The sequence below is a fragment of the Ascaphus truei genome, chromosome 5 (genome assembly GCF_040206685.1).
Source record: "Ascaphus truei isolate aAscTru1 chromosome 5, aAscTru1.hap1, whole genome shotgun sequence".
Lineage (NCBI taxonomy): Eukaryota > Metazoa > Chordata > Amphibia > Anura > Ascaphidae > Ascaphus > Ascaphus truei.
In genome coordinates this window covers 56,146,488-56,170,131 of record NC_134487.1, presented here as the reverse complement: position 1 = coordinate 56,170,131, position 23,644 = coordinate 56,146,488, and the positions used below count along the sequence as shown (strand labels likewise).

The following is a 23,644-nucleotide window of genomic DNA, read 5'->3' as shown; positions in this document are numbered from 1 at the left end:
ATCTTCGCCGCTGTCTGTCGGCTCCCCTCTCCCTGACGTGCGCGCGGCCCTTCTATAGAAAGGCTGACTGACGTCAGCCAACTGACATTCCGCGCGCGCGGCACTATAGAAGGTGCCAAACATGAAGATACTCTCACTCCGTATCAGCTAGCTTTACACAATACTGCTGGTCTGAGCTAATATTCCCTATCCCCAACCCTCTTACTAGATACAGGCATCTGGTTTTACTGATTTTAGATTTGTACAGTTTGTGTCTAAGTTAATTTTTAGGTTCAATACCACATACAAAATCACTCTGAATCTTTGTACTAGTTATTTTTTTTACCTCTGAGTGCACACCATTAATATGTCATTGGATGTGCATTGGGGCTTCTTTGTACACATACTGCATGCATGCATGTGATATATAATATATTCACACAGTTTGAACTTATCTTTTTTGGAGTGCTGTTCTGTAACTATTGTACATTGTGGAAGCGCCAACAATCAATACACTACTAGATTGTTGGCGCTTCAGCTGGATTTAAGTGTAGGCTGTAAAGTTTGTGGCGTTTGTGTTTCAAAAAGCCTTTTAGAAGCCAATCATCCTTAAAGTTCTGCACTCAAGTTAGTGGGTAGTACTCCCCGCTGCTGTCTGACATTACTTCAATTCAACACATTTTAAAATCTAGATTCCAAGAAGTCTGATGGGGAAGTCCAACCAAGTATTACAGTATTGTGCATATTCAGTCTGAAAAGGCTAAAAGCAACATCCATCTATGTGTTAACATAGGGAGCTCAGTAAGTAGCTCTATTGAAGTTGTGGACAACTGTAGTTTGCCAACACGAGGGAAACCTACATAAAGGCTTTCTTAATCTTTACTCTACGGGGCCACTCTTGTGCCAGTGTGCTGGACAGATTACCAGTTGAACGATCATGACAAGCTGTGGTTCAGTATGTAAAATGTGGACGTACATATGATCCCCCGATACAAGTTTTGTATGCAAGAATGGTTGATCCCACAAATACTGTACAAACCATCATCACAAATAGGTAGTTAAATTCTTTATTGTCATCATATAAATCACATATTTCCCATAAACTTTAAAAAGGCACACTGCTATTGGACCTTTTATAAGACTCGGGCAAACAAAACATACATTATGGTTTAACAGATTAAGAAGGACGGGGACATCATTTCTATGGGTTTAACAAATGTTACGATCATCCAAAGTGTAATTTAAAAAAAAATAAAGAACAATGTATCCTAAGAGAAATAAAATCAGAAGGCATGGTATAAAATCACATCATTTGCCAAGCTGGGGAATTTAAGAATATCTGCATTTTATTCAAATCCAGCAACTAAATTACACAAAAGATCACCCTTATTAGTAACTACGGGTTGTAATACATATGGTCATTCATTTGCTTGCAATTCTAGATTTTAAACTGTAGAACAATAAACGCATCAACGACCCAGAATTCTCAGAGTTAAAGGGACGTATCATGCCAGCATACTGTAAATTAATGCAAGATTTCAAATTCTTGGAGAGAAAAAAAAAAAACCTCTTAAACATTCAGAACAAAACTAATAAAAGCAAATCTCTGGGTGGTTTGGAAACCGTGTGCAAAATCAATGCAATGCTATCAGCCTGGAATATTTTATTATGTTTTCTTATCAAATTTTAAAATGTCAATAAACAGATTATACTTCCAGAATAAAGCTAGCCTGAAAAAGTTAGTTATTTATGTTGATGAGAATTAGAGATGGTCAAATGTGTCAAAAAAATTCAAGGCCACAAATTGTTTGCAAGGTTTTGAACAAGAGTTAATTTGCAGATGGATATTCTTAGGTGCTTTGGATAGTTAATAATGTGGGCAAATGCTTTAAAAAAACACCGTCATTTTCCCTTTACAGAACAGTTATAACATCCGCCTGCGAATGTTTAGGACAGTGGATTTTCTAATGTTTACACATTCGATTCACCCAGAAGTTCCAGTCCCTAAAATATGGGTTGGAGAGGAGAGACCTATATAAGTATAGTCTCAAGAGCTCTATATATCCCCTGGAACCTCTGATGAAACATGTGGAAAGACAGCTGTGCTAAATACCATCGGTCATTGCAATATACTTTGCAGATCTCCCATGTATCTCAAGTGTGCCCTCCAAGGTTTCAGGAATATATATATAAATATATACAAATGTAAATACAACTGTAAATACAACTGTATGCTCATCTGCATGTCTTAGGCAGGTCTGCAACCCCGCCTTTCACCATTATCACCCAGCACTTCCACTGCAGCAAGGGATTCTGGGGAATGACATGCAAATGAGCACAGTGCCACTTTCTGCTTCAAAAAAAAATATAATATATATATATATATATCACACTTGGGACTATACTAATATAGGTCTCTCCCCATATTTCAGAGTCTGGAACTTCTGCACGGATCGAATGTATAAAATTTGCAATTGAATGTACGGTGGCGGATGGTGGTATTGCAGACACAGGAAAGTAGGCAAGTCACTTTTTTAGACCAGCGGTGAACAACACCAGTCCTCAAGGGCCACTAACAGGTCATGTTTTCAACTGTGCCACAGATTGAGCCACCTGTGCTGAAGCCTTAACACCCGACCTGTTGGTGGCCCTTGAGGAGTGGAGTTGCACACCAATTTTAGACCCACGCCGCGAATATACATGGCTGAGAAGAAACACCATATTTGCAGCGAATTCCCTTAAACAGTTTGGCAAGTAAAAATATACTTGCAAGGGGGGAGAAGGATACATGAAGCAATCTGCCAATTCCAATTGACACTACTAAGAGTTCGGAGCACTGGAACAAGTTAGGAATAAACAGTGTATTCCCTTTTAGGAACTGAAATGAAAAAACACTGACCCGTGTCACATTTTGCACCATTTGTTTTCATACAGTATTGGTTTCTTAATTCAATAAGTGTTTAACCCTTAAGATAGGAATAACCCTTTTGTTGCCAGGTGGGCCTGTAACACATTGCTGCCCCTGTAGCAGTGAAAGCATTTAATGCATCAAAAATTTTGACTCAAACGCCCAATGGGGAAAATAACAAAACCACAGCAATTACCAGGACTATACAACACATTAGGCCATATCTACCAAGTGGTGCTCTGCCGTAAGAGACCGTACACCCCAAATCACTTGAATGAGCCATACAGGGTCCTCCAGCGCTGGAACGGGTTTATGGAACAGCACCGCTTCGTAAATATGGGCCACAGTACTTAAACTGGCGAAAATGATGCTGCAGCAATTCCAAAAGTTTCAACAAGCAGAACATTTTAAAGCGGTTCTTAGAAAAATGTACAATACCTATCAAATAGTCTGCATAACAAAGAAAGGCTTTCACAACAAAAGTATGTGCATGTTGATGGGCTGCAGATTTAAAAATGAATACATTGCATATGAACATCTTATATTGGCACCTACTGTTTTATTGGTAGTATGGAAAAAAAAACAGTCGATGCAGTAATTTTATTAAAAGGTCCCTCCCTGAGGTTCCCCTTCTCTTACTGTATTAATAAATTCCTGAGGCACACGAAAAACCAATGTCAAAGTGAAACATTCAATACACTCAACAACACAGGCTAGAAATAGCTTTAAAAGTTACATCTAAAATCTTTAGGTATGCAACAAAAAGGCAGATTATAGAACATACAAATATTAGCATTTCCATGCACATAAAAAGTATAGCAAAATGGTTTTAGGACAGGAGGGAGCAGGCACTAGAAATTGTTTTGCAAACAGAAAGACTTTGGGTAGCTAACATTAAAGCAACGTTTATTATTGTATGAAAAAAAATCCATTCATTGTTTGGATAAAGTCAAAATATTGTAGCCCCTAAAATAAATTGTTGCATCAATATACATTATTATTATGTAAAAAGCAAGCCGTAAGGACCCAAAATCAGTACTATTTGGCAGTTATTGGCCAAGAAATGCATTTTAAGGAGTCTACGAGACCACTAATGCTAAAAGTCGGTGAGCCTGAGCCTTAATCAGCGAGTCAGTCAGCCACACTGGGACCATGTGACCGAAGAAGGAGAAGAAGCTTTCCTATTGGACAGCTTCTTCTACTGCTCCGGTCACATGGTCCCAGCTCGCAGTGCAGTTTGGAGTCCTGCAGCTCCCGCGCGGGCTCCACACTGACCGCTGATGCTGCCCCACCGCCCCCGCACCTCTGCTTACCTGTTCAGATGTCACCGCGGGCTTCCAGCAGGTAAGTAAGAGATACTTTTCAACTACCCTGACATTACCCGGATACCCGGCACCACTTTCCAACTGCCGGGTCCGGGTAATTTCCGGGTAGCTGAAAAGCCGCCGGGTAACGGGTAGTACCCGGTACATCCCTACAGGTCTGCATGAGCCTTACTTAAGCAATATCCAAGACACACAGGTCTAAGCATCAACGTAGAGAAAAGTAGGTTTCGACTCACTGCTAAGTTTTTAGGAGCAGTTGTATCATATGCAAGAAGTTTCTGATGTCAAATTTTAGACTCGCGTCACTTCAGATACGGCAGCTGTTTTGGCCAAAAAAGATAAAAATACGATGCACAAGAGACGCAGACATCGCATACGTGCACCATGTTTCTCCTCCAACTCCTCCTCCGAACACACGTCAAGGTGCAAAATATTTTATGCAGGATGAAAGTGCCCCGGTTTTGCGTCAAAATTGCCTTGATAGACCTCTTAGGTATGCTTAGCCCCTTATCATCTAATACCTCTCTGCCTTAGAAGGGGTTAAGAGAAATATGCAGTTTTCTTACCTCCTTCCTAATCTATTACCCCTCCAGTTTCTTTAATGTTGAATGACAATCAACAAAGCACTCGAGATGGTTGTAGCTGGAGAGGCTATATAGTATATAGTGTAGGAGGGGAGTTTCAGGGTTGGCACATGTGCGACATTCAGTTATTTCTAAGGAAGCTTTATTTCACTTTACAAATCACTATTGGCATGGACTGGGAGGAAGAATTTTAAAAGAAAAAAGTCAATTTGGAGCTTAGCCAACAACGAGTGCGTTTTAAAAACAAAACAAAAAAAAGCTATGGTGTAAAATAATAAATCAGAAAAATATGATGGGGAGGAAAACTGTGGCAAGCACAAGATAAACCGAAAAAAAAAACAATACAGCAGTTTCCCAAGCGAGATACAAAGTAGCGCTCTACTCACAAGTGTTAGTGCAAGCTCTCATTTATTACAGCGCAGTGAAGAATGCAGCGCTTCAGGTGCCATATGTAACTTTTCATCGGGGCCGTATGGGACCTGAAAACATGGCATTCTTAAAGCAGCAAAACGTGAAATCTTATTTTTTTTTAAATCAGTTCTGAAGTGTTAAATAATGGGGACTGTTTATTTATTTTTGATTCAACTCTTGCCACCATATTTAATGAGTTTTAAAGCATCCTTGGATTTCTATAGCAGCTTTCAGCCCACCTCCCCAACCAGTGCAAGATCTTTGCAACTCTTTCCTGCTTGTGATAATTTGTTGCCAATGTTCCGAGCAGTTTGAGCTGTAAAACTGTAAAAATAGACAATGTTACCTTAGTAATATCAGTATACATTGTAGCTGCTGAGTTACACTGACTGATGGATTGATTGAAACTGAAAGGTGGCCATTATTTTAGGCTCACAATCAGGATTTTTACAGATTTATAAACAAGAGCACCAAAAGATTGCCAGCAGAGGTAAGGATGTAGAATTATACATAGTCACACGCTTTACATATAAAAAGGGAATAAAAAGGGGGGATGTAGTAGTATTGCTGCTGTCACTGCGCCCTAACAAATGGAAGAGCTTTGCACTAAGAAACTTGTGGGTAGAGTGCTACTTTGTATCTCGCTTGGGAAACTTTGCTTTGTTTATTCAGTAAAATAATAATCCATTCTAACTAGCTTTAGTTTTGTTGAATAGTGAAAAGGTTTAGCATTAACATCTTAAAAAGAGAATTTGTTTTGTGATGTATCTAAAAGGTGACGTATCTTATAATGTAACTCGTCTCCTCCTCCCTGCTTTCACCCGCAGGTCCTAAAGAATGCAGATTCATTGTAGGCTGATACCTTTCAGCAGACCAACAGTAGAGTTCTTTATCAATGAAATTATAGTTTGCAGCGCTTTCAAAACCTAAAACTGCTTCTTCAGGTGTACGAAGAAGAAGAAGAAAACTATAAAAGACTGAAAGCTCTATACAACAAACAAACAAACAAAAAGAAGGAGACCATTGGGGGCCACCACTTGGTAGGTGGGAAGATTGTGAGAAAGTATTACCCCACAGGGGGTGGGAGAGCGTGGGTACTATGGAGAGTAGTAGAAATTGGAGGAGTACGAGCTTGTGAGAGCGTTGGACACATCCTGGGCTCATAATATTCCTTCCTACTCTATTCTGCCATTCTATTACCCCGACTGCACCTCTCCACCGCCGCTCATGCTCTCGGATTTTATGGTGCTTGGGATTATGTAAAATGCATCACTTCCTTTCAACATGGTGGCAGCCACCGGTCATTTCTCGACTTGGTTCACCGAGCTCAACTCGCATAACCTCAGCAAAACAATATAAAAACGTAGCAGCAGTCTTTTTATTAACCAAATGTCACAGAGCGGGGGGCTGCCATTGAGACAGTGGGAAGAAGGGTGGTAGTACAGCATTATGAGATAAAGAACAGCGACATATCAACAGGGTAAAAAAAAAAAAATTATTTTCTCTAGGTATTTAAAAAAAAAAAAAATGATCTCAGAACAGCCTTTATTTTTAAAGTATACTTCATAGTCCAGTTTTTACCAAAGAGCTATATAATGTATACGTTAAAGACCCCAATGGCATCAAGTGGATTGTCGTACAAACAATCTTGAAGTATTATACGTGAACCAATCCACAGCCTTTGCCGATGGTCAATGCTTTAGACAGACACTGTTTATTTACTTCTTCAGCATACAGCTTTTGAGCCAAGCGTACAGATGCATAATTGGTGACTAACTGATACTGATCAGGTTACAGGTGACAATCAGCTGTATTTTTCTAAGGAAAACATTTCTCTTTCTTGTAAAGCTGTTACAAGAAGTTGATCCACTTACTCGGCCACTTAAGTTCAAGACATTACTGATTTGGGCCATCTGGACTGTGGTGACAATGTCCAGGGCCAATATACAGTAGATTCTTTACATAAAAACAACCCCAGAGTTTGTGAACCTGCTTGCAGAAATCACATTTTTTGCCCACATAACAGGAGGCGTCCTTAACCCTTTCGCTTCCAAGCACAGGGCTCACATTTAGTTCGAGAGGAGGAGAAAACATGGCAGTAGGAACATGTTCAGGCTGATCACTACAGGAACATGGTTAAGTGCAGGGGCTCAGATGGCCAAAGGCAGTGCAGATTACTTGCGGATTTATATCAAACTGGAAGAGTAAGTGGCACTGGAAACGTTATTTAATATATATATTTCAACACATTGTGGCATAGTGGTGAACCGCACAAATGTCACTACCTAGAAATATTTTAATAAAAACAACAACTTTGAAACCATTTTCTAGAAATAAGAGTTTGTTTTTTTTTGGTGCTTGGCACCATTTGGTATGATTATACCTTAACACTTACACATGCGCTCCTGCAGCATAGATCAGAGAACGTACAATTCGGTACCTTTTGGGTTGCTTAGGTCAAAGACGTAAACAAAGTATTAAGTCATATTAAAGTTTATGTCTATCAACTCCTAAAATGCTATTTCTTCTTCAGCGGTCTGCTTGTAAGTAAAACTAATCTGCAGGAGCACATTTAGGCTGGTGCAACATAAGGGCGATCCTCTTAACAGTACCCGCTAAACCAGCTCCAGTACCAACCCTGGGAGGTGACCTCGTGCTGCCAGTGTTCCATATTCCACACGGGTGTTTGAGACCGGTCAGATTTCGCGCTCCTGTTTCAAAGGTGTATTTGGTTCAGTTTTTGAAGGCAATACTGTGTGGCTGGCACGGTGAGGATCAGCTGGACAGTACTTTTACCGACACGGTAACAGCCATAACCCGCGAGTCCGAAAAAAGTTGCTTTTGCTACGAAAGTGATAATCTTGCTCAGCGTTGAAGGGGGAGGCACACTGCAAAAGGCAAAATGCAAACCTAGTGTCATAACCGTGGTTTAAGAATTGAAACTTAATATAAACAAGATTGACTTCTACTTCATACATTTAGGGGCACAGATAAATGTTGCTGTGAAGCAGATATGCAAAGCAGCCCTCGGTTACTAGGAAGGGGAATTTTCGCAGGCACCTAGAAATAACAAATATGATGTGCACTTTATTTATTCCCCCTAGGCGGGGCGTTTCCGGCCACACTGGCCTTGTCCAATAAATAGTGGGAAATCAGGGTTGCGGCTGCATGCCGTTTTGCAGCAGTTACCACCTTATTACTTAGGACAGTTGTAGAAGTTCTAGCAGCTGTTCAGTTCCTGGAGAAGTGTAGATTTGTTGGAAGAAGTGATACCCTTTCGGGAACCAACACGAGACCTCTTAATAGATGAAAGTATATAGTGTACAAACCTTTCAAAACCTTATAGGTATCAGTGCACTTAGGAACCTGTGAGGTTTCCAAACTGTGTACACAACAATTTTATCTACAGTATGTTGAGCGCTCGTGTTGGTCTCTAAGGTATTACAATGTATCTGTCAATCTGTCAAGTGCCAATTCATTATTGCCTAGATACAGGGGTGCACAAGATTTTCCAGGGGGGGTGGAGGGGAGGGGACACGCAGTGGTTGCAGAGGCCCCGCGCTCATCCCCAATGCATTTAAATTAAATGCCAGGGGATTGCGTGAGGTCTTCTGCAACTTGCCTTACCTTGTCCTTACTTGAAAAGTTTGTGCCCCCCTGGCGTAGAATATGCTTAGCAGGCTATACTTTGGATCATTTGGGAGAAGGGTAAGAAAGCAGGAGAAGGAATGTCTAAACAAAGCAAAAAAAATACACAAAACGTGTGTGTATGTGTGTATAATTTTTACTAACAAGTGAGTGTTTTACTCATTGGAGCGAGGGTCATGCTGAACCGTGTTATTTTTAAAGCTTTCTTTGCTCCCTTGTTTTGCAACGCAGATACTTGGATAAATAGACCGCCCAATGAAGGCCTTACCTCATGATTTCGTGGATGTTCACATCACCTGCCCAGTTCTTCTCTATTCCAGGTACATGTCCCATCCCGACCACTCCAACCACAACAGACGGGATGCTTTTTCTAGGCTCATCTTAGTAAAGGAGAAGGAGAGATGTGAGCTTGCTTTTTACCACCTTGTGACTGGCAAAATAAACAAAGCATTTTAGAACAAAGTGAACAACTACACATACCTTGGTTAAAGCACTTACAAAAACGCAGTACCACTTTCTTAGGCTAGAAAAAATGGCACATTTTCTACAAAGGGCATTCCAGCGTGGGATTGCTGCTCTCAGCCACCAGGTTTTATAGCTCGTAACGCTATGTACTGTACTTTAACAATAAATAGGATTTTTTTTGTTTTTTTTTTTTATAAAGCGCAGAAAGATTTTTTTTGCAGACACGAGTAACACACACACACACACACACACACACACACACACACACACACACACACACACACACACACACACACACACACACACACACACACACACACACACACACACACACACACACACACACACACACACACACACACACACACACACACACCTGTCCAGAGCTATGCTGTCGTGGACACATTTTAAAAGCTATATATAAAAGACACTTAAGTGTCATCTAAAATGTGGTGATCTACTTCTTATATTATAGTCACATCCTTAAATTTCTAATTTATGGTTGCAAGTACAGTACAGGTATATAGTTTATAGTCACAAACGGCCCCAGGTGCGAGGGAAACTACAACTATTCCTTCTATAGAAGACAGTACATTTGGCTTGTATGGATAGATGGTTTTAAAAATTAAATTATATATTTGTTAGTGTGAAAAGGGTCCATGTATCTACCTTAATGTGTTTCTGGCCAAAAGAGATTGAACTTAATGACCCATACGTATGTGAAGAAAAAAAATAAAATAAAGAAATTAATCAAATAATGTGTTCTACTGTGTGTGTGTAGATGGGGGTTCACACACACACACACACACACACACACACACACACACACACACACACACACACACACACACACACACACACACACACACACACACACACACACTTTGATTCATTTCTATATGTTTTTTTTCTTCACGTTAAGGTGTGCAGCATGTACCTACAGCACACCAAATATATCATTTTAGTTTTAAAACCATCTATCCATACAAGCCAAATGTGTATAGAAGAGATAGTATATCATTTGATCTCATACAGTGTATTCAAAACTATCAAGTGTTTCAACAAGGTACAGGAGTGAAGCAAATCTCACAGAAATAAGTGCTAGAACAAGACGGTGAAAGGTTCAAGGGGAAATGTGGTGGGGCCAGGCTATTCTCATCATGAAAGAAACCAAGAGATCTAAAAGCAGATTGGAAAATAAGTAGACTTAGGTGGGCCAAGTAGTTCTTATCTGCCGTTATTTTCTATGTTTCAGGCTGATGTCTGGCATTGTGCTTGCGCTATTACTCCTTGTGCAGCAGAGGTCTATTTAAATAAACAGTGTTTGTTCGAGGGCACTGGCTTTTGCCAACATAGGGAAACTGTTCAGTAATGCTCTGCTCACACAGGAAGGACACATTCGCTAGATGGTACAGTAATTACTTTCAGAGGCACGAGGTAGTTCTGTTCTCCTAGCCGCTTGCTTCAGCATGTAGGTGAGATAAATATCTCTTTCGGAGACGATGGTGCGGTGGAGATCAGGAAATTCACCAATCATTTCGGCCATCATCTGCTCCAGCAAGTCCTTCTGCTTACATTTCTCCACGTCATCCTTACTGGGGGAAAAAAAGGAAGAGTTCAGCGTTACAGAACGCTGGATGAGCAAAGAAAACAGATCTTATGTTGCCGCTGACTTTTTATGTGTTTGTTCCTGGCAACGCTATATGTCCAGGCTGCAGCAACTATGAAACCATTCACTGCAGAAGGGCCGGCCTTCCGCTACCAGTGAAGCGGTTTCACAACTCAGAATATCAATATAAGCTTAATGATGGCGTCACTGCAATGTCATTATCACCGACACGGACTGTACATTGCAGGGGATAATCACACGGCACTCACCATGCTTTAGTGTGTCCCAGCTTCATGAATGCAATGGCTATTCAGGTGAGATTTCTCTCTCTCTCTCTCTCTCTCTCTCTCTCTCTCTCTGAAGTAACTCTGAGGTTACAATAATGTGGAAGCACTCACTCATGTAACCCCTTATTTACCATTTATTACATTTCATACTTTCAAAATGAAATCTGTGATGCAGACTAAAAAGAATATCCATATCGCATCTTTGGTGACGCTTTCCTCTGTGTTATGATGTGTGAGGACAGACCGGTTTAAAGCAGCAAGAAAAATGTGAAATCTCATGTTTTTTGTAAATAAAATCAGTTTTGTAGTATTAGTGACTTTTTAATTTTTTTTTTTTATTATTCAACTCTTAATGCCATTTTTTATATTTTTAAAGAATCCTTTGATTTCTATAGCAGGTTTTAGCACGCTTCCCCGGCAGTGCAAGATCTTTGCAACACTTTCCTTCCTGTTTGGAAACAAATGATCACAACCTTTGCATCAGTTTCAGCTGTAAACTATAACAATAGATGTTACCCTAGTAACATAAGGATACATTGTAGCTGCTGAGTTACACTGACTGTATGACTGAGTAAAACTGAAAGGCAGCCATTAGGTTAGGCACACAATCAGGATTTGTACAGATTTAGAACAGGAGCACCAAACGAATAGCAGCTTAGGTAAGAATGTGGAATTATACATGGTCACATAATAGATATAATTTTTAAAAAGGTTGAAAGTAGTATTGCTGCTTTAATTCAGGAAATATTGCTGCAGCAATTCCCAAGTGGCTTTTAGAAATCCCAGCGGTGGCAATGTCATTGAAAAATGTTTATCAATATTTCTCCATAATACAGGAAGCATCGGGAAAATGTCAAACGCACTGTATAATTAATTATGGTGAAAATAGACAAGTAAAAGAAATTTGGAACGCAAACCAGAAAATATTTTTATAAAAAGCTCATATAATAATGTGGTGTGTAAACTGAGTAAGAAAATTGAATCAATTTGAAGAAAAAATAAAACTAAATGCTTGAGAACAAATATGAGGGATTCGGTGCATTAAGTTTCCAAACGTGTTCAATTCGCACAGCCTAAAAAATATCGTTTTCTGGTTGAACAGCATTGCTATTTAATTCAGTGAATATACGAACTTTCAGGGAGAGAACAGTTCAACCTTTACAGAGCCATTATGATGTTCACTGACATGCCAACAGCCCTTTAGGTGGTCACCGAACATCCTACCAGTTTACTTTGTGTCTCGGGGCTGATCCAAAACGTTGCTCAGTGAAACTTGTTCTGACCAGAAGACAAGGGTTATCCTCCTCCTTTCCTGATGTCAGGACAATGTGATTACTGTAATATACATCACGCTGCCAAAGATCCAGCATGTTAATGGCAAATTCAGCAGGTGTCCTAGACATATCATACAGCGGGGCTATGAAAGCTGGAATAGTTGCATACCTGATGGGGTCAGATAAAAAGCAGAGGCCCCAGGCGAGCTTGGCCTTTTGCCAGAATGAAAGTGCAGCGATGGCTCTCTTGAACGTTATAGGAATAGGTCGGTCCCCCAGGTGAAACTTGCAAAAAGGCACTTTGCTGGCCTGCAAATAAAATACAATCATTACTTCTACGGATTTGTTAATAACAATAGTATTACATTACTAGAATGATGGAGGTTCATGCAGGGACAGCTTGATGGTGGTGCCATCGGTGCCTCTGCGTGCTCCGGCATCTTCTCCGATCACATGGCGTCACGTTATCATGGCAACGTGATGCCATGATAGCACATGGCGTGGTGTTGCCATGACAATGTGACGTAACATGACGCCACGTAGCAGGAGGAGATGCCGGCTGGACAAGGTAAAAGGCTCTGCAATCTCTTGGGTGTGGTGGCTTTCTGCGCTCGCCTGAGGCGCCGAATTTATGCGCGCCGACCCCGGGTTCATGTCCACAGTTTGGGAAAGCAGAACCCTATCCTGTGTCTAGCAGGTAGCGGACACTTCCACCTACTGTCAGATTCCCTAAGAGAGGGATTGCAAGAAAGCCAGTGTGTAGTTCCAACCCGCTTTATGCTGTCAAATACAGTTGTTAACAGCACAGACAGCCCACACCGGAGAACTAATAACGATGTGAAGAGGGGAACAAAAAAAGATCAGATTTTGTGTCCCCCACTTCTTATAAATGAAAAAAAATAAAGCATCAGCATTTTTTTTTTTAGATGTTCTAACCAGCAAACATTCCACAACATCCTACCACCAATTTTGGATCAATTATTTTCTGGTAAAGCGCGTGTTTATGAAATATATGTCAGTAGCTGATTACGCAAGGTGTTTTTCACCAATGATTACATTAGTATCAATGCCGATCCTACGCTGTACCCTAGTTTTACACCGCGTGCAGGAAAAAATGGACCACTTTCGTTTTTTCATTATATCTTATATATTCTTCGCTCAACCCCCATGAAAATGTCCACAATGTTAGGTCTCTTATGTAGATTAACACTACGTAAGAAGCACAATGTTGACAAATCAACTGACGTTAACTAAATTGATGTCGCTGTATTATGTCAACAAGTAGCAGATACACTGCGGTAGGTTCATGTTCATACAGGAAATAGGAGTTTATCCTTCGTATCTCGTAAATGTGTAAAACTGTTGTAATCAAATCTGAAACACAAAGATTACTATAAAGTTTGAGTTAAAAGTATGGTTCGAAGTTTGTGTTTAAAAATGTCCTTCTGCTGAAATGCGCACCTGAAGACCAGAATGCCACTGTCTAATTGCAAACACGTTGATCCAGCTGCTCCCACTCCTGAACGATACAAATTTGTTTTTTGAGGCGTGCTAGCGACCATCCCTGATCAGGAAACATTTTATGTAAGCCTTTAGGACCTCAATTCTTGCTTGGTCAATTACTTTGACGTGCTTATCTTCTTTACTCGGCACCACTTGTAACTCTGCACTTGATGAGGTCATCATGCAGTCACCAATTCCAAAGAATATTTATTAGTTTATTAAATAATTCTTAAAGTGTAATAATCTACTTGGACAGACAGACCTGTGAGTGATTTTTCAGCAAGAGGATGAAAATTAAAATGGGTCCCGTTTTTTCTGAAACCCATGTGTATCGCCCAACTATAATTCAAATGTATCTTGCTCTGAAGCAGCTAGTTTTTTACCCCCCCCCCCAAAAAAATTGATATCACTTGGGATTTTCATCCAAAAACATCCTTATCAGCCAGAGCACATAGAATTAGCCCCTTAGTATCTTATCAAACTATATGGTTATTGGTTTATTTATATATTTGTATCCTATATGTTAAAATCTTATCTATGCACCTTAAATAGATGTGTATATATGCTGATTGTTGTTGCTTAACTAAGTGGATTATGTTTATTTTCTATAGTAATATATCGTAAGTTAGTTTATGTTTCATGTTAGTATGTGTTAATGTTTCATTTCTTAGGCCAGAGTCCTGCATACAGTACTGGGTAATCAACACATACAGACAACTTCATTGCACAGGAGGATAAGAGTCTGACATACAAATAAGAGGACAGCGAGTCCCTACTTCGAATACCCTATAGGACGTGGTAGGGGGGTAAAAAATATGGTATTACGGAGGTAAGCCAGGATATGCCTTAGATATAAAGTAAGTAATGGTACAGTCACCTTTACCATTTCAGAGTGAAGTTGGGGAGGAATACTAGAACAGGACATAATACTCTAAAGTAGAAAGGGTAGTAGATTCATAGAACAGCCTCCGAAAAGGCATCTAGGATAATTAGCCGCGACAATTTCCTCGCCAGAACAGTTCGCCGCTACATGTAATTGTTACCTTAACGCCCCTTACCTTAAAACCCTAACCCCTTATCCTAAAAACCCTAACCATAACCCCCTTACCCTAAAAATCCTAGCCATAACCCCTTACCCTAAAACAAAAAAAACTGAGCACGTAATCCTAAAAAAAAAAAAAAAAAAACCTATAACCACTATCCCTAAAAAAAAAACCTTAACCTATAACCATAACATTTCTGAACCCATTGCCCTAAAAACCCCAACGCTCCTTCCCAGAGAATCGTAACACCTACCTCAAGGCCGAAACGCCTGAGGCCAACTGTCCCTCAGCGGCTGAACGTCCGTGGCTAATTGTCCCTTTAAGCCTGACAAAGGGGGAGGAGGCAGTAATGAAGTTAACACTACTTGTGACAGACACACAGGTGCCAGGCAGGGGGTGAGACTTTACATACGTATGAAAATGGGCAGACTGAAAACTATTTCTGTGGTTATAGATCTCTGCACCGTGTTGCTCTCGCCACTGCCAGTGAACAGGTCACAAGGAGGAGGAGTGAATGTATTTTGTAGGTTGTTGACTTATTCTGAAGATATGCGAGAAGCTGGTGTTTGTTCACAATGTATAAATATTTGAGCTAGGAAACTGAATAGTTCAGTGCATTGTTCCAGTTCATAGTCAATTGAGAAATATACGCAGTCTTAAAATGTATACAGTACATACATACCATACATACTCCAATTATGAGCTGTAGAGGCCAACAATGCATTGCTTAGGGGTCACAAAGTGCAATTAGGAAGAAATCTCTTAGATTGCAAGATCTTTAGGAGTGTCTCCCTTTGCCTTACGTTATCACCGACTGCTATTAACCTTGTCGTTTGTACTTTATTTCCCTTTATTGTGGTTTTGCAAACACTATGCATACACTGCTGCATTTATATATGTTTATGTAATCACTATGCATACACTGCTGCATTTATATGTTTATGTAATAACTATGCATACACTGCTGCATTTATATATGTGTATGTAATCACTATGCATACACTGCTGCATTTATATATGTGTATGTGATCACTATGTAGGCAGGGGTATTACCTGGGATCCCGATTTCATCTCCAATGTCCACAAATTGAGCAACATCTCACTCGAGAGACGTACAGAACATAAAATCAATTTGTTACAAAAGAATGTATGACAGAAGCAGTACAACTGCACTGGGAGGCTATGGGACAACAATTCATTACAAATGGCTCAAATGTGAGCAAGTGAACCTAACAACAGTACAGAATATACAGCAGATAGTCTCTAGCAGTGTGGGTCATTCCAAAGCAATCCACATTGGAAGCGTTCAAACTTTGGAAGATCACTGGAAAAAATACAATCTTCCTACTCCGATGTATAAAGATCAGTAAGACTTAATGGCGGATTCTGTATCTCACGATGTGGGTACTATATGTCTATGGCAACAATTACCAAACAAGGTCGCCTAAAAGCCGTAGCTTGTTCTTGATACCTCCATTCTGTAGTTGACAAAGTTTCAGAAATCCGCAGAAAATAACTTGGAATACTTTTCTATTGGATTTAATGGTAATGTTGACACAGAAAACTGCAGTACACACCAACATACGGGGTTAACAATTAAGCTAACTAGATCTACTTCAGCTCAAAAGGCTGAAACAGCCGTCTGACTAGATTTACGGGCTACGCACTTTTTTAACCCAGCATGTGTTGAAAAGGCCATGTAATACGGCTGGCATAAGCTCATAGGGGTCCATGTTACAATGGATCAGAAGCAAAAAGGGACGCACTGCGCTCATTTGTGTATCAGTACCCAGAATCCCTTTCTGCAGTGAAAGCATTGTATGCCAAGAGATAATGGGGAAAAGCAGGTTGTGGACCTGTCTGAGACATGTGAATGTGCTCACAAGTTGAATTTGTATTTGCTGTTTGGGGGTTTTGTCACATATACACCTATACATAAAGAGAAGCTTCTTACAATTCACCTGTGACCCCTTTGCCGAGGAAGGTGCCTGGAATGCATTGCTTTGTTCAACTAAACCATCCATACACAATTACTATGGGATATCAGCAGCCTGACCTTTACTAGTGTACCTTTAGGGTGAATGCATTTGTGCAGATACTGTGGTAAGTAACAAACAGGACTCTCACCTCCTTGAAAGCCTCTCTGAATTCCCCTCCTGGGGCCATTCCCAGCTGTTCTGTGATGTGAGCAGACACTTTCAGCAGAAGCATTTGCATGAGGCCCGACATGACTCCATTCTGCCACGAGAAGGAGAAATCCCTTTTAGAAGTATTGTATATAGCAATTTAAACACCAAGGAACAAAAACAGTATGCATGGCCCTTGTTCATACCACCAAATAATAACCCATACTGGCACTGGATGAATGTGCGCCATATTCTTATAACCCGCTTACAGAGATAGCAGTACTTGTTTAGTGCTTCTCTGTCATCAATAACACAAAGTGGTTTCCTGCTGGTCAAGGAAGCATTATTCCCCCATTTGTGAATGGCTCTTAAAGCTTCCCTGACAAACAGCTTCACAGTACAATAGGAGCTTTACACCTTAAAAAACAACAACAATTCTGCAACAAAATCCCCATCTCCCAAGTTAATGTCTGGCATTCTAGTCACTGTTTTGTATCAGTATTCACTGTATCTGTACCTATGGATGCTCAGGGGAAGGTAACAACACGCGAACACCAAGGGTAAAAAGGTGCAACACTGCCCAGTGATCCCCGCTCACACTCCCGAAACTGCCCGCTGCTCTTTATGTCCCCTAACAGGCCTGTGCCCAGATTTAATTTACACCCTCGGAAGCCCCCTTGGCACAGCATGTTTTCCCAGTAATCTGTACTGTTCATCATCAGACTTGTGAGTGTGACTTTATGGATTTAGTTCTGCACTGCAAATGTTGTTTAAAGAAATGATATAGATTGGTTAGGCAGAATCATAACGTAAACCGTGGGAGGGATGAGAAATAAGGGGGCCAAGTGTCTGGGCTTCACCTATTTTAAAAAAACAAAAACTAAAGAGGTTCTACCCAGAGGTGATTGGCTCTGGTTTGCAGCTTTCTTCAACTAACCTGTTGATTTAACAGTGTTGAAATGAACATACTGTAGAAATGGATGCCATATTGATGAAATGGACTGGGGGGGGGGGGGTCGTCTCTGGAGATGAGGTTATTGGTGGTGTGCAGAATCCATTGTGTCTCCATTTTGTCTGTGTTTGTCTTCACAAGTCTCTGTCTTGCTGTGTTCCTGCAATCATTCTTGTGTGAAAGAATGTGTATGTTGCAATTGTATCAGTTTGGCTACCAGGAGACTCAAGGACAAAATCAGCCTATGGCTCAATGCCCAGAAATGAGGGGGAAGCATGTATTCTGCAGCATATTCAGACTTAGAGATAAAGATATATCCTAATATACCTTGTTCATTGTACCAAGAGGTTTTAACCCAGTTTTTACTTATTTAGTGACCTTTATAATGATTGGTTTAGAATAAGGAGGAGATATTGCATTCTACCTACCAACTTGTTTTAATTTAGACAAAAACTCATGTGTATAAAAAGGCTGCAAGGGCCCTCCCCCTGCAGAATCTCTTGAGACACTCCTGTACGATCAGAATATTTCAATAATCGAGCTCACCCACGACCCGTGTTTGCTTTTATCGGCGTGCATTTGCAACACACACACACACACACACACACACACACACACACACACACACACACACACACACACACACACACACACACACACACACACACACACACACACACACACACACACACACACACACACACACACACACACACACTTCTAACCCATTAATTTTCTAACTCAGCCACTGACACCTTCTTGAGTTGATTAATTAGATAAGGTTAATTTTTAAGAAACCCATAACCATTGAGAATCCACAACTCATCCTTTCCACACTTATTTTGGTTGTGTTCTGCATTTACTGGCTGCTTTCTGCCTTCCTCTGGGTCAAAAACATACTTTCTGATGGGCACGGTCACTAATTACAATGCCAAGAGTTGGAGCCTGAAGTGAGCCAAAACATCACCTCCACGTTTATGGAGACGTGTACTGTACCTGTTTAATTGCTTGTTGAAGTTTTTCCAGGTTTATTTCTTTGGCTTCTTTGAGCAAAGTCTTTTCATCCATCTTTAACATGGACACTCGGTACTGACAGAGCTCAACCACTACCACGTCTGGCTGCACCTCCTGGATCGTCTGGGAATATATTGGATCAAAATATTACATGGATACATTTAGCATGTTTTTATTATGAACAACAAGGTGAAGGCAGCATTCCCCATTTATGCAGGAAACATGATACACACCTACCTGAAAATAAAACCATGCTAAAATGCATTGAGACGAGTAGATCTATGCACTTTAACAATACCCATACTCATTCTCCGAAGAGAAAATAAAAAGTTAAGGTACATAGCAGATACACAAACACTTTAAGGTCTGCCTGCTGCACCTCAACCTGTAGGAGTAACCAGTAGGAAAGTACATTCCGGTCTGTTGTAGGGGTGGGCAACTGGGGGTCATGGCCAAGTTTTTCTAGGGTTCCAAAAATGTTTGTTTAGTCCTGGGGTGGCCAACTCCAGTGCTCAAGGGCCACTAACAGGCCAGATATTAGGGATATCCCTGCTTCAGCACAGGTGGCACAGTTATTTTGACTGAGCCACCTGTACTGCAGCAAGGATATCCGGAAAACCTGACTTGTTGGTGGCCTTGAGGACTGGAGTTGGCCACCCCTGTTTTAGTCTCTAGGTAGACAATGCCTACTGGATTGGGGTGTTCACACCAATCTTCAATTGACATAGCAGCAGCAGCATCTTTTCCCCCTGGGTGAGTTCTAAACAAGAAAAAAAGGAAATGATTCCCAATGTCTGGGTGGAAAGTTCCAGCGATGGGGAAAAGCGAAGGAAGTGAATGCAATTTTCCGACAAATGGAGGGCCACAGAGACTGTTTCGTCGCCATTGTGAAGGAGTGCGCTGCTGGCTCATCCGCCAGTGAAAGGGTTAAAGCCATGGCTGGAAGGTGAAAGTAGTTTGTAGCACTACGTTCTACCACTTTTTCCCCCCATTTTAAAATTCCAAACCAACTTCTACTACTTTTCCAAGAGAAAAATGGTTATGAAGCAGGAGTCCTCGTGGCTATGGATTTTTTTTTTAAGCGGGGAGCCTCCGGAGATGAACTGCATTGATTTCAGCTCCTCGGACCCCCTGCTTCCCGAGATCTTTACCTCCGTAAGGAGTGCTTATATCTTTTCAGTTTAAATGCCCCGCTCCCGCGGGCCAATAGAAAGCTGCAAGGAATGACGTCACGGCTGCCTATTGGCCCGCAGGACATTTAAGCTGTTACATTGTCCATCGTGAAATGGCTTCTACTGGCGCACCCTACGGAGTCAAGTATCGCGGGAAGCAGGGCGTCTCCGGAGCCGAAATAAAACGCGGTTCGGCTCCTTTAAAGTCACTTTTTTTCTGTTCTGACTGAATATACCTCATTACTTTTCAAATATGTTTAAAAAAAAAAAAAAAAGTATTACCATTAACTTCCTTACAATCAAGCACAGAATCAATACCTCTTGAATACCACTCACGGGGTTAACACAAGGGAAAGAAAGAGACATGGATTTGCCTGGTCCCTTAACTGGAAATATATTCCCCTCTTACCTTCACTACATCCTGTTTGCTGCTATCACTGAAGTGGGCAGTGCCTACAATATACACTTTGCTTCCATCCTCTGTGACCAGCTCCGTCACAGTGTCTGGAAGGGACGGCTTCGTCTGTCTTTTCTTCATTTTCATCTCCCACAGGATTCTAAAGGCGTCCGCATCGGCTTAAGTGGAGAAACACGTAATTACAAGGTTATTTTATGGATGTTGCCAGCCCATCTGGCATTGAAGGAGTAGGAACCTGAAATACATTTTTCCACCAAAACCCTTTTTTTCGTCTTCTTTGTAGGAAGCCTAATTTACTGACAGAAGAGTCACCAAGTGATTACTGATTCCAGTGCCAAGAGACCGGAGTAAATATGTGTGTGTTGCAGAAGGAGACAGCGTGGCATTTTTCATCCCTTGAAAATAAACATCCTGTAGTGTATGGCAGCGTTTAACCACTTGTGATAAGAGGCTGGAACACACAGCAGAGAAATTTATTTTACTGTAGGAGGTTAGTCTGGGCATATACAACTCAATTCAGTATTAGAGCACAGAGAGGAGTTAGAAGTTATTGACTTTCATCCACTTGAATGGAAGTTAATGTATCTCCAACAATGATTTTTTCCTCATATGGGATTGGGGGGGAAAGCATGAGATGGAGAAGGAATGTTTCCATCCGCGGAATATAAATACCCTTCAATTCAAAAGATACTGCAGAACGCTAAACATTTGAGACCAACCAGTGGAAAAGTAGAGAATGGAAATTTTGTTGTAAGGTCAAAGATACATACATTTCTGTGGCCGTCATATTTTACTTATATTTTAAAGGGAAGTTGTCATGCAATAACTCTGATGTAATGTTAAACACCCACAATGCCCCAGTGATGTAATGTCCTGCACCTGCAATGCCAGGCAATGCCCCAATCAAGTAAATGTGCTGCACCTGCTATGCCAGGCATTGCCCCAATCATGTAATGTGCTGCACCTGCTATGCCAGGCATTGCCCCAATCATGTAATGTCCTGCACCTGCTATGCCAGGCATTGCCCCAATCATGTAATGTCCTGCACCTGCTATGCCAGGCATTGCCCCAATCATGTAATGTCCTGCACCTGCTATGCCAGGCATTGCCACAATCATATAATGTCCTGCACCTGCTATGCCAGCCATTGCCCCACGTCATGTAATGTCCTGCACCTGCTATGCCAGGCATTGCCCCAATCATGTAATGTCCTGCACCTGCTATGCCAGGCATTGCCCCAATCATGTAATGTCCTGCACCTGCTATGCCAGAAAATGAGTGATAGCAAATGACTTGAAGGAACAATCAATCACAGATCATGTCATGGCTTCCCACTTCAAGGAGCTGTACTGAAGCATGTTTCTCGGACTACTTACAGATGTCGGGTGGTATTTCTGAGGAATCAGCCTGCCCATCCTCTGAAGCATCTGTTGATGGCATTGGACCCGCATCAACCTGCAATCAGCACAAACTACTAAATCTGTCTACAAGGCCACCTGTTCTACACACACCTTAACACTACGAGAGAAATGGCATCTTAATGTGTTGCATTGTTCACCATGGTAAGTTGTGCAAACCAGACAAAAGGAATATATCAATTACTTTGTTGGGGTTCATTTAGGCTGTATGCATAATAATAGGTATATGATTAAAACATACTGTACATACGTATTTATAGTGCACCTATAAAAATTCATACAAGCAGCATGGACAGAGGAATAGCTATTAAACTGCATGTTAGCAAAGACCAATACATTTGACTATGAAACAGGTCATTAAAAACCCTTTATTTGATTTCTCCTTAGATATTTTAATATTAAAATGGTACGGTATATAATATATGGTGCAACCATTCTTATATATTTTCTATAGAGAAATAAAATAGTTAAGACATTTATATCCTATAATGTTACTAAAACACATTGTAATTGCACAAACAGTTCTTTGCTACTTAGAAATTATATTATTAGGTACTTACAGGCATACCCCGCATTAACGTACGCAATGGGACCGGAGCATGTATGTAAAGCGAAAATGTACTTAAAGTGAAGCACTCCCTTTTACCCACTTATTGATGCATGTACTGTACTGCAAACATGATATACGTGTATAACTGATGTAAATAACGCATTTGTAACCGGCTCTATAGTCTCCCTGCTTGCACACAGCTTCGGTACAGGTAGGGAGCCGGTATTGCTGTTCAGGACGTGCTGACAGGAGCATGCGCGAGCTGCCGTTTGACTATTGGGCGATATGTACTTACTCGCGAGTGTACTTAAAGTGAGTGTTCTTAAACCGGGGTATGCCTGTATAATATTCAAAAGACCATTCCACTGCAGCAAAACATTCTTGTATATGAAATGATACTAGCACTTATTTTGTACATTACATTACAAGAGCCTAAAAAAATAAGCTGGTATCTCTGAAGTGTGGCCAAAATGGGAAAATCAGAGCAGACAGCATTAAAATCTTGTTAAGAGGTGTTGAACAAGAAAAAGTATTTCAAAATCCAGCCTCACAGATTTAGCCTTTGCCTCTGATGCGAGAGATCTCAGTTTTAAAGAACCACTACTGCCTCACACACCAATAATTAGATTGTAAGCTTTTCAGGGCAGGAATTCATAGTGCTTTCAACGTTCTATGTTCACTTTTGCATTCAGTGGTAGCAACATATGAGAGTAAAATATTATTAATAGGAGAGTAATGTGATAATTTAATGGAATATTCTCCTTGGCTGCACGTCTGCTGAACAAACGTTCGGTTCCCATGGTTCTTCAGTAATGCGAGTGCATTTAACATGTAAGAGCACCGCAGTGATAACCTACCTCCTGCTGTTGCCCCTCCTGCATTACAAGTGTGCTGTGCCGTGTCACCAATCAGGATCTGCGCAAAAAGGAAGAAAAAAGAAATAAATAAACACAGCACA

General features: G+C 40.8%; 1 protein-coding gene across 1 annotated transcript in view; it reads right to left on the bottom strand.

The window, feature by feature from the left end:
- Nucleotides 1-1,030: 1,030 nt before the first annotated feature.
- TRABD (TraB domain containing) overlaps nt 1,031-23,644 on the bottom strand; it is a 39,708-nt gene continuing 17,094 nt past the window's right edge. Inside the window, exons 2-10 of the mRNA XM_075599841.1 lie at nt 23,544-23,601; nt 22,095-22,173; nt 20,710-20,876; nt 19,111-19,251; nt 17,164-17,274; nt 12,660-12,799; nt 10,743-10,915; nt 9,124-9,235; nt 1,031-8,095 (exon numbers count right to left, since the gene is read on the bottom strand). Of these exons, the coding sequence (XP_075455956.1) occupies nt 7,924-8,095; nt 9,124-9,235; nt 10,743-10,915; nt 12,660-12,799; nt 17,164-17,274; nt 19,111-19,251; nt 20,710-20,876; nt 22,095-22,173; nt 23,544-23,567 (1,119 nt within the window). The 5' untranslated portion in view covers nt 23,568-23,601 and the 3' untranslated portion in view covers nt 1,031-7,923. The remainder of the gene's footprint in view (nt 8,096-9,123; nt 9,236-10,742; nt 10,916-12,659; nt 12,800-17,163; nt 17,275-19,110; nt 19,252-20,709; nt 20,877-22,094; nt 22,174-23,543; nt 23,602-23,644) is intronic.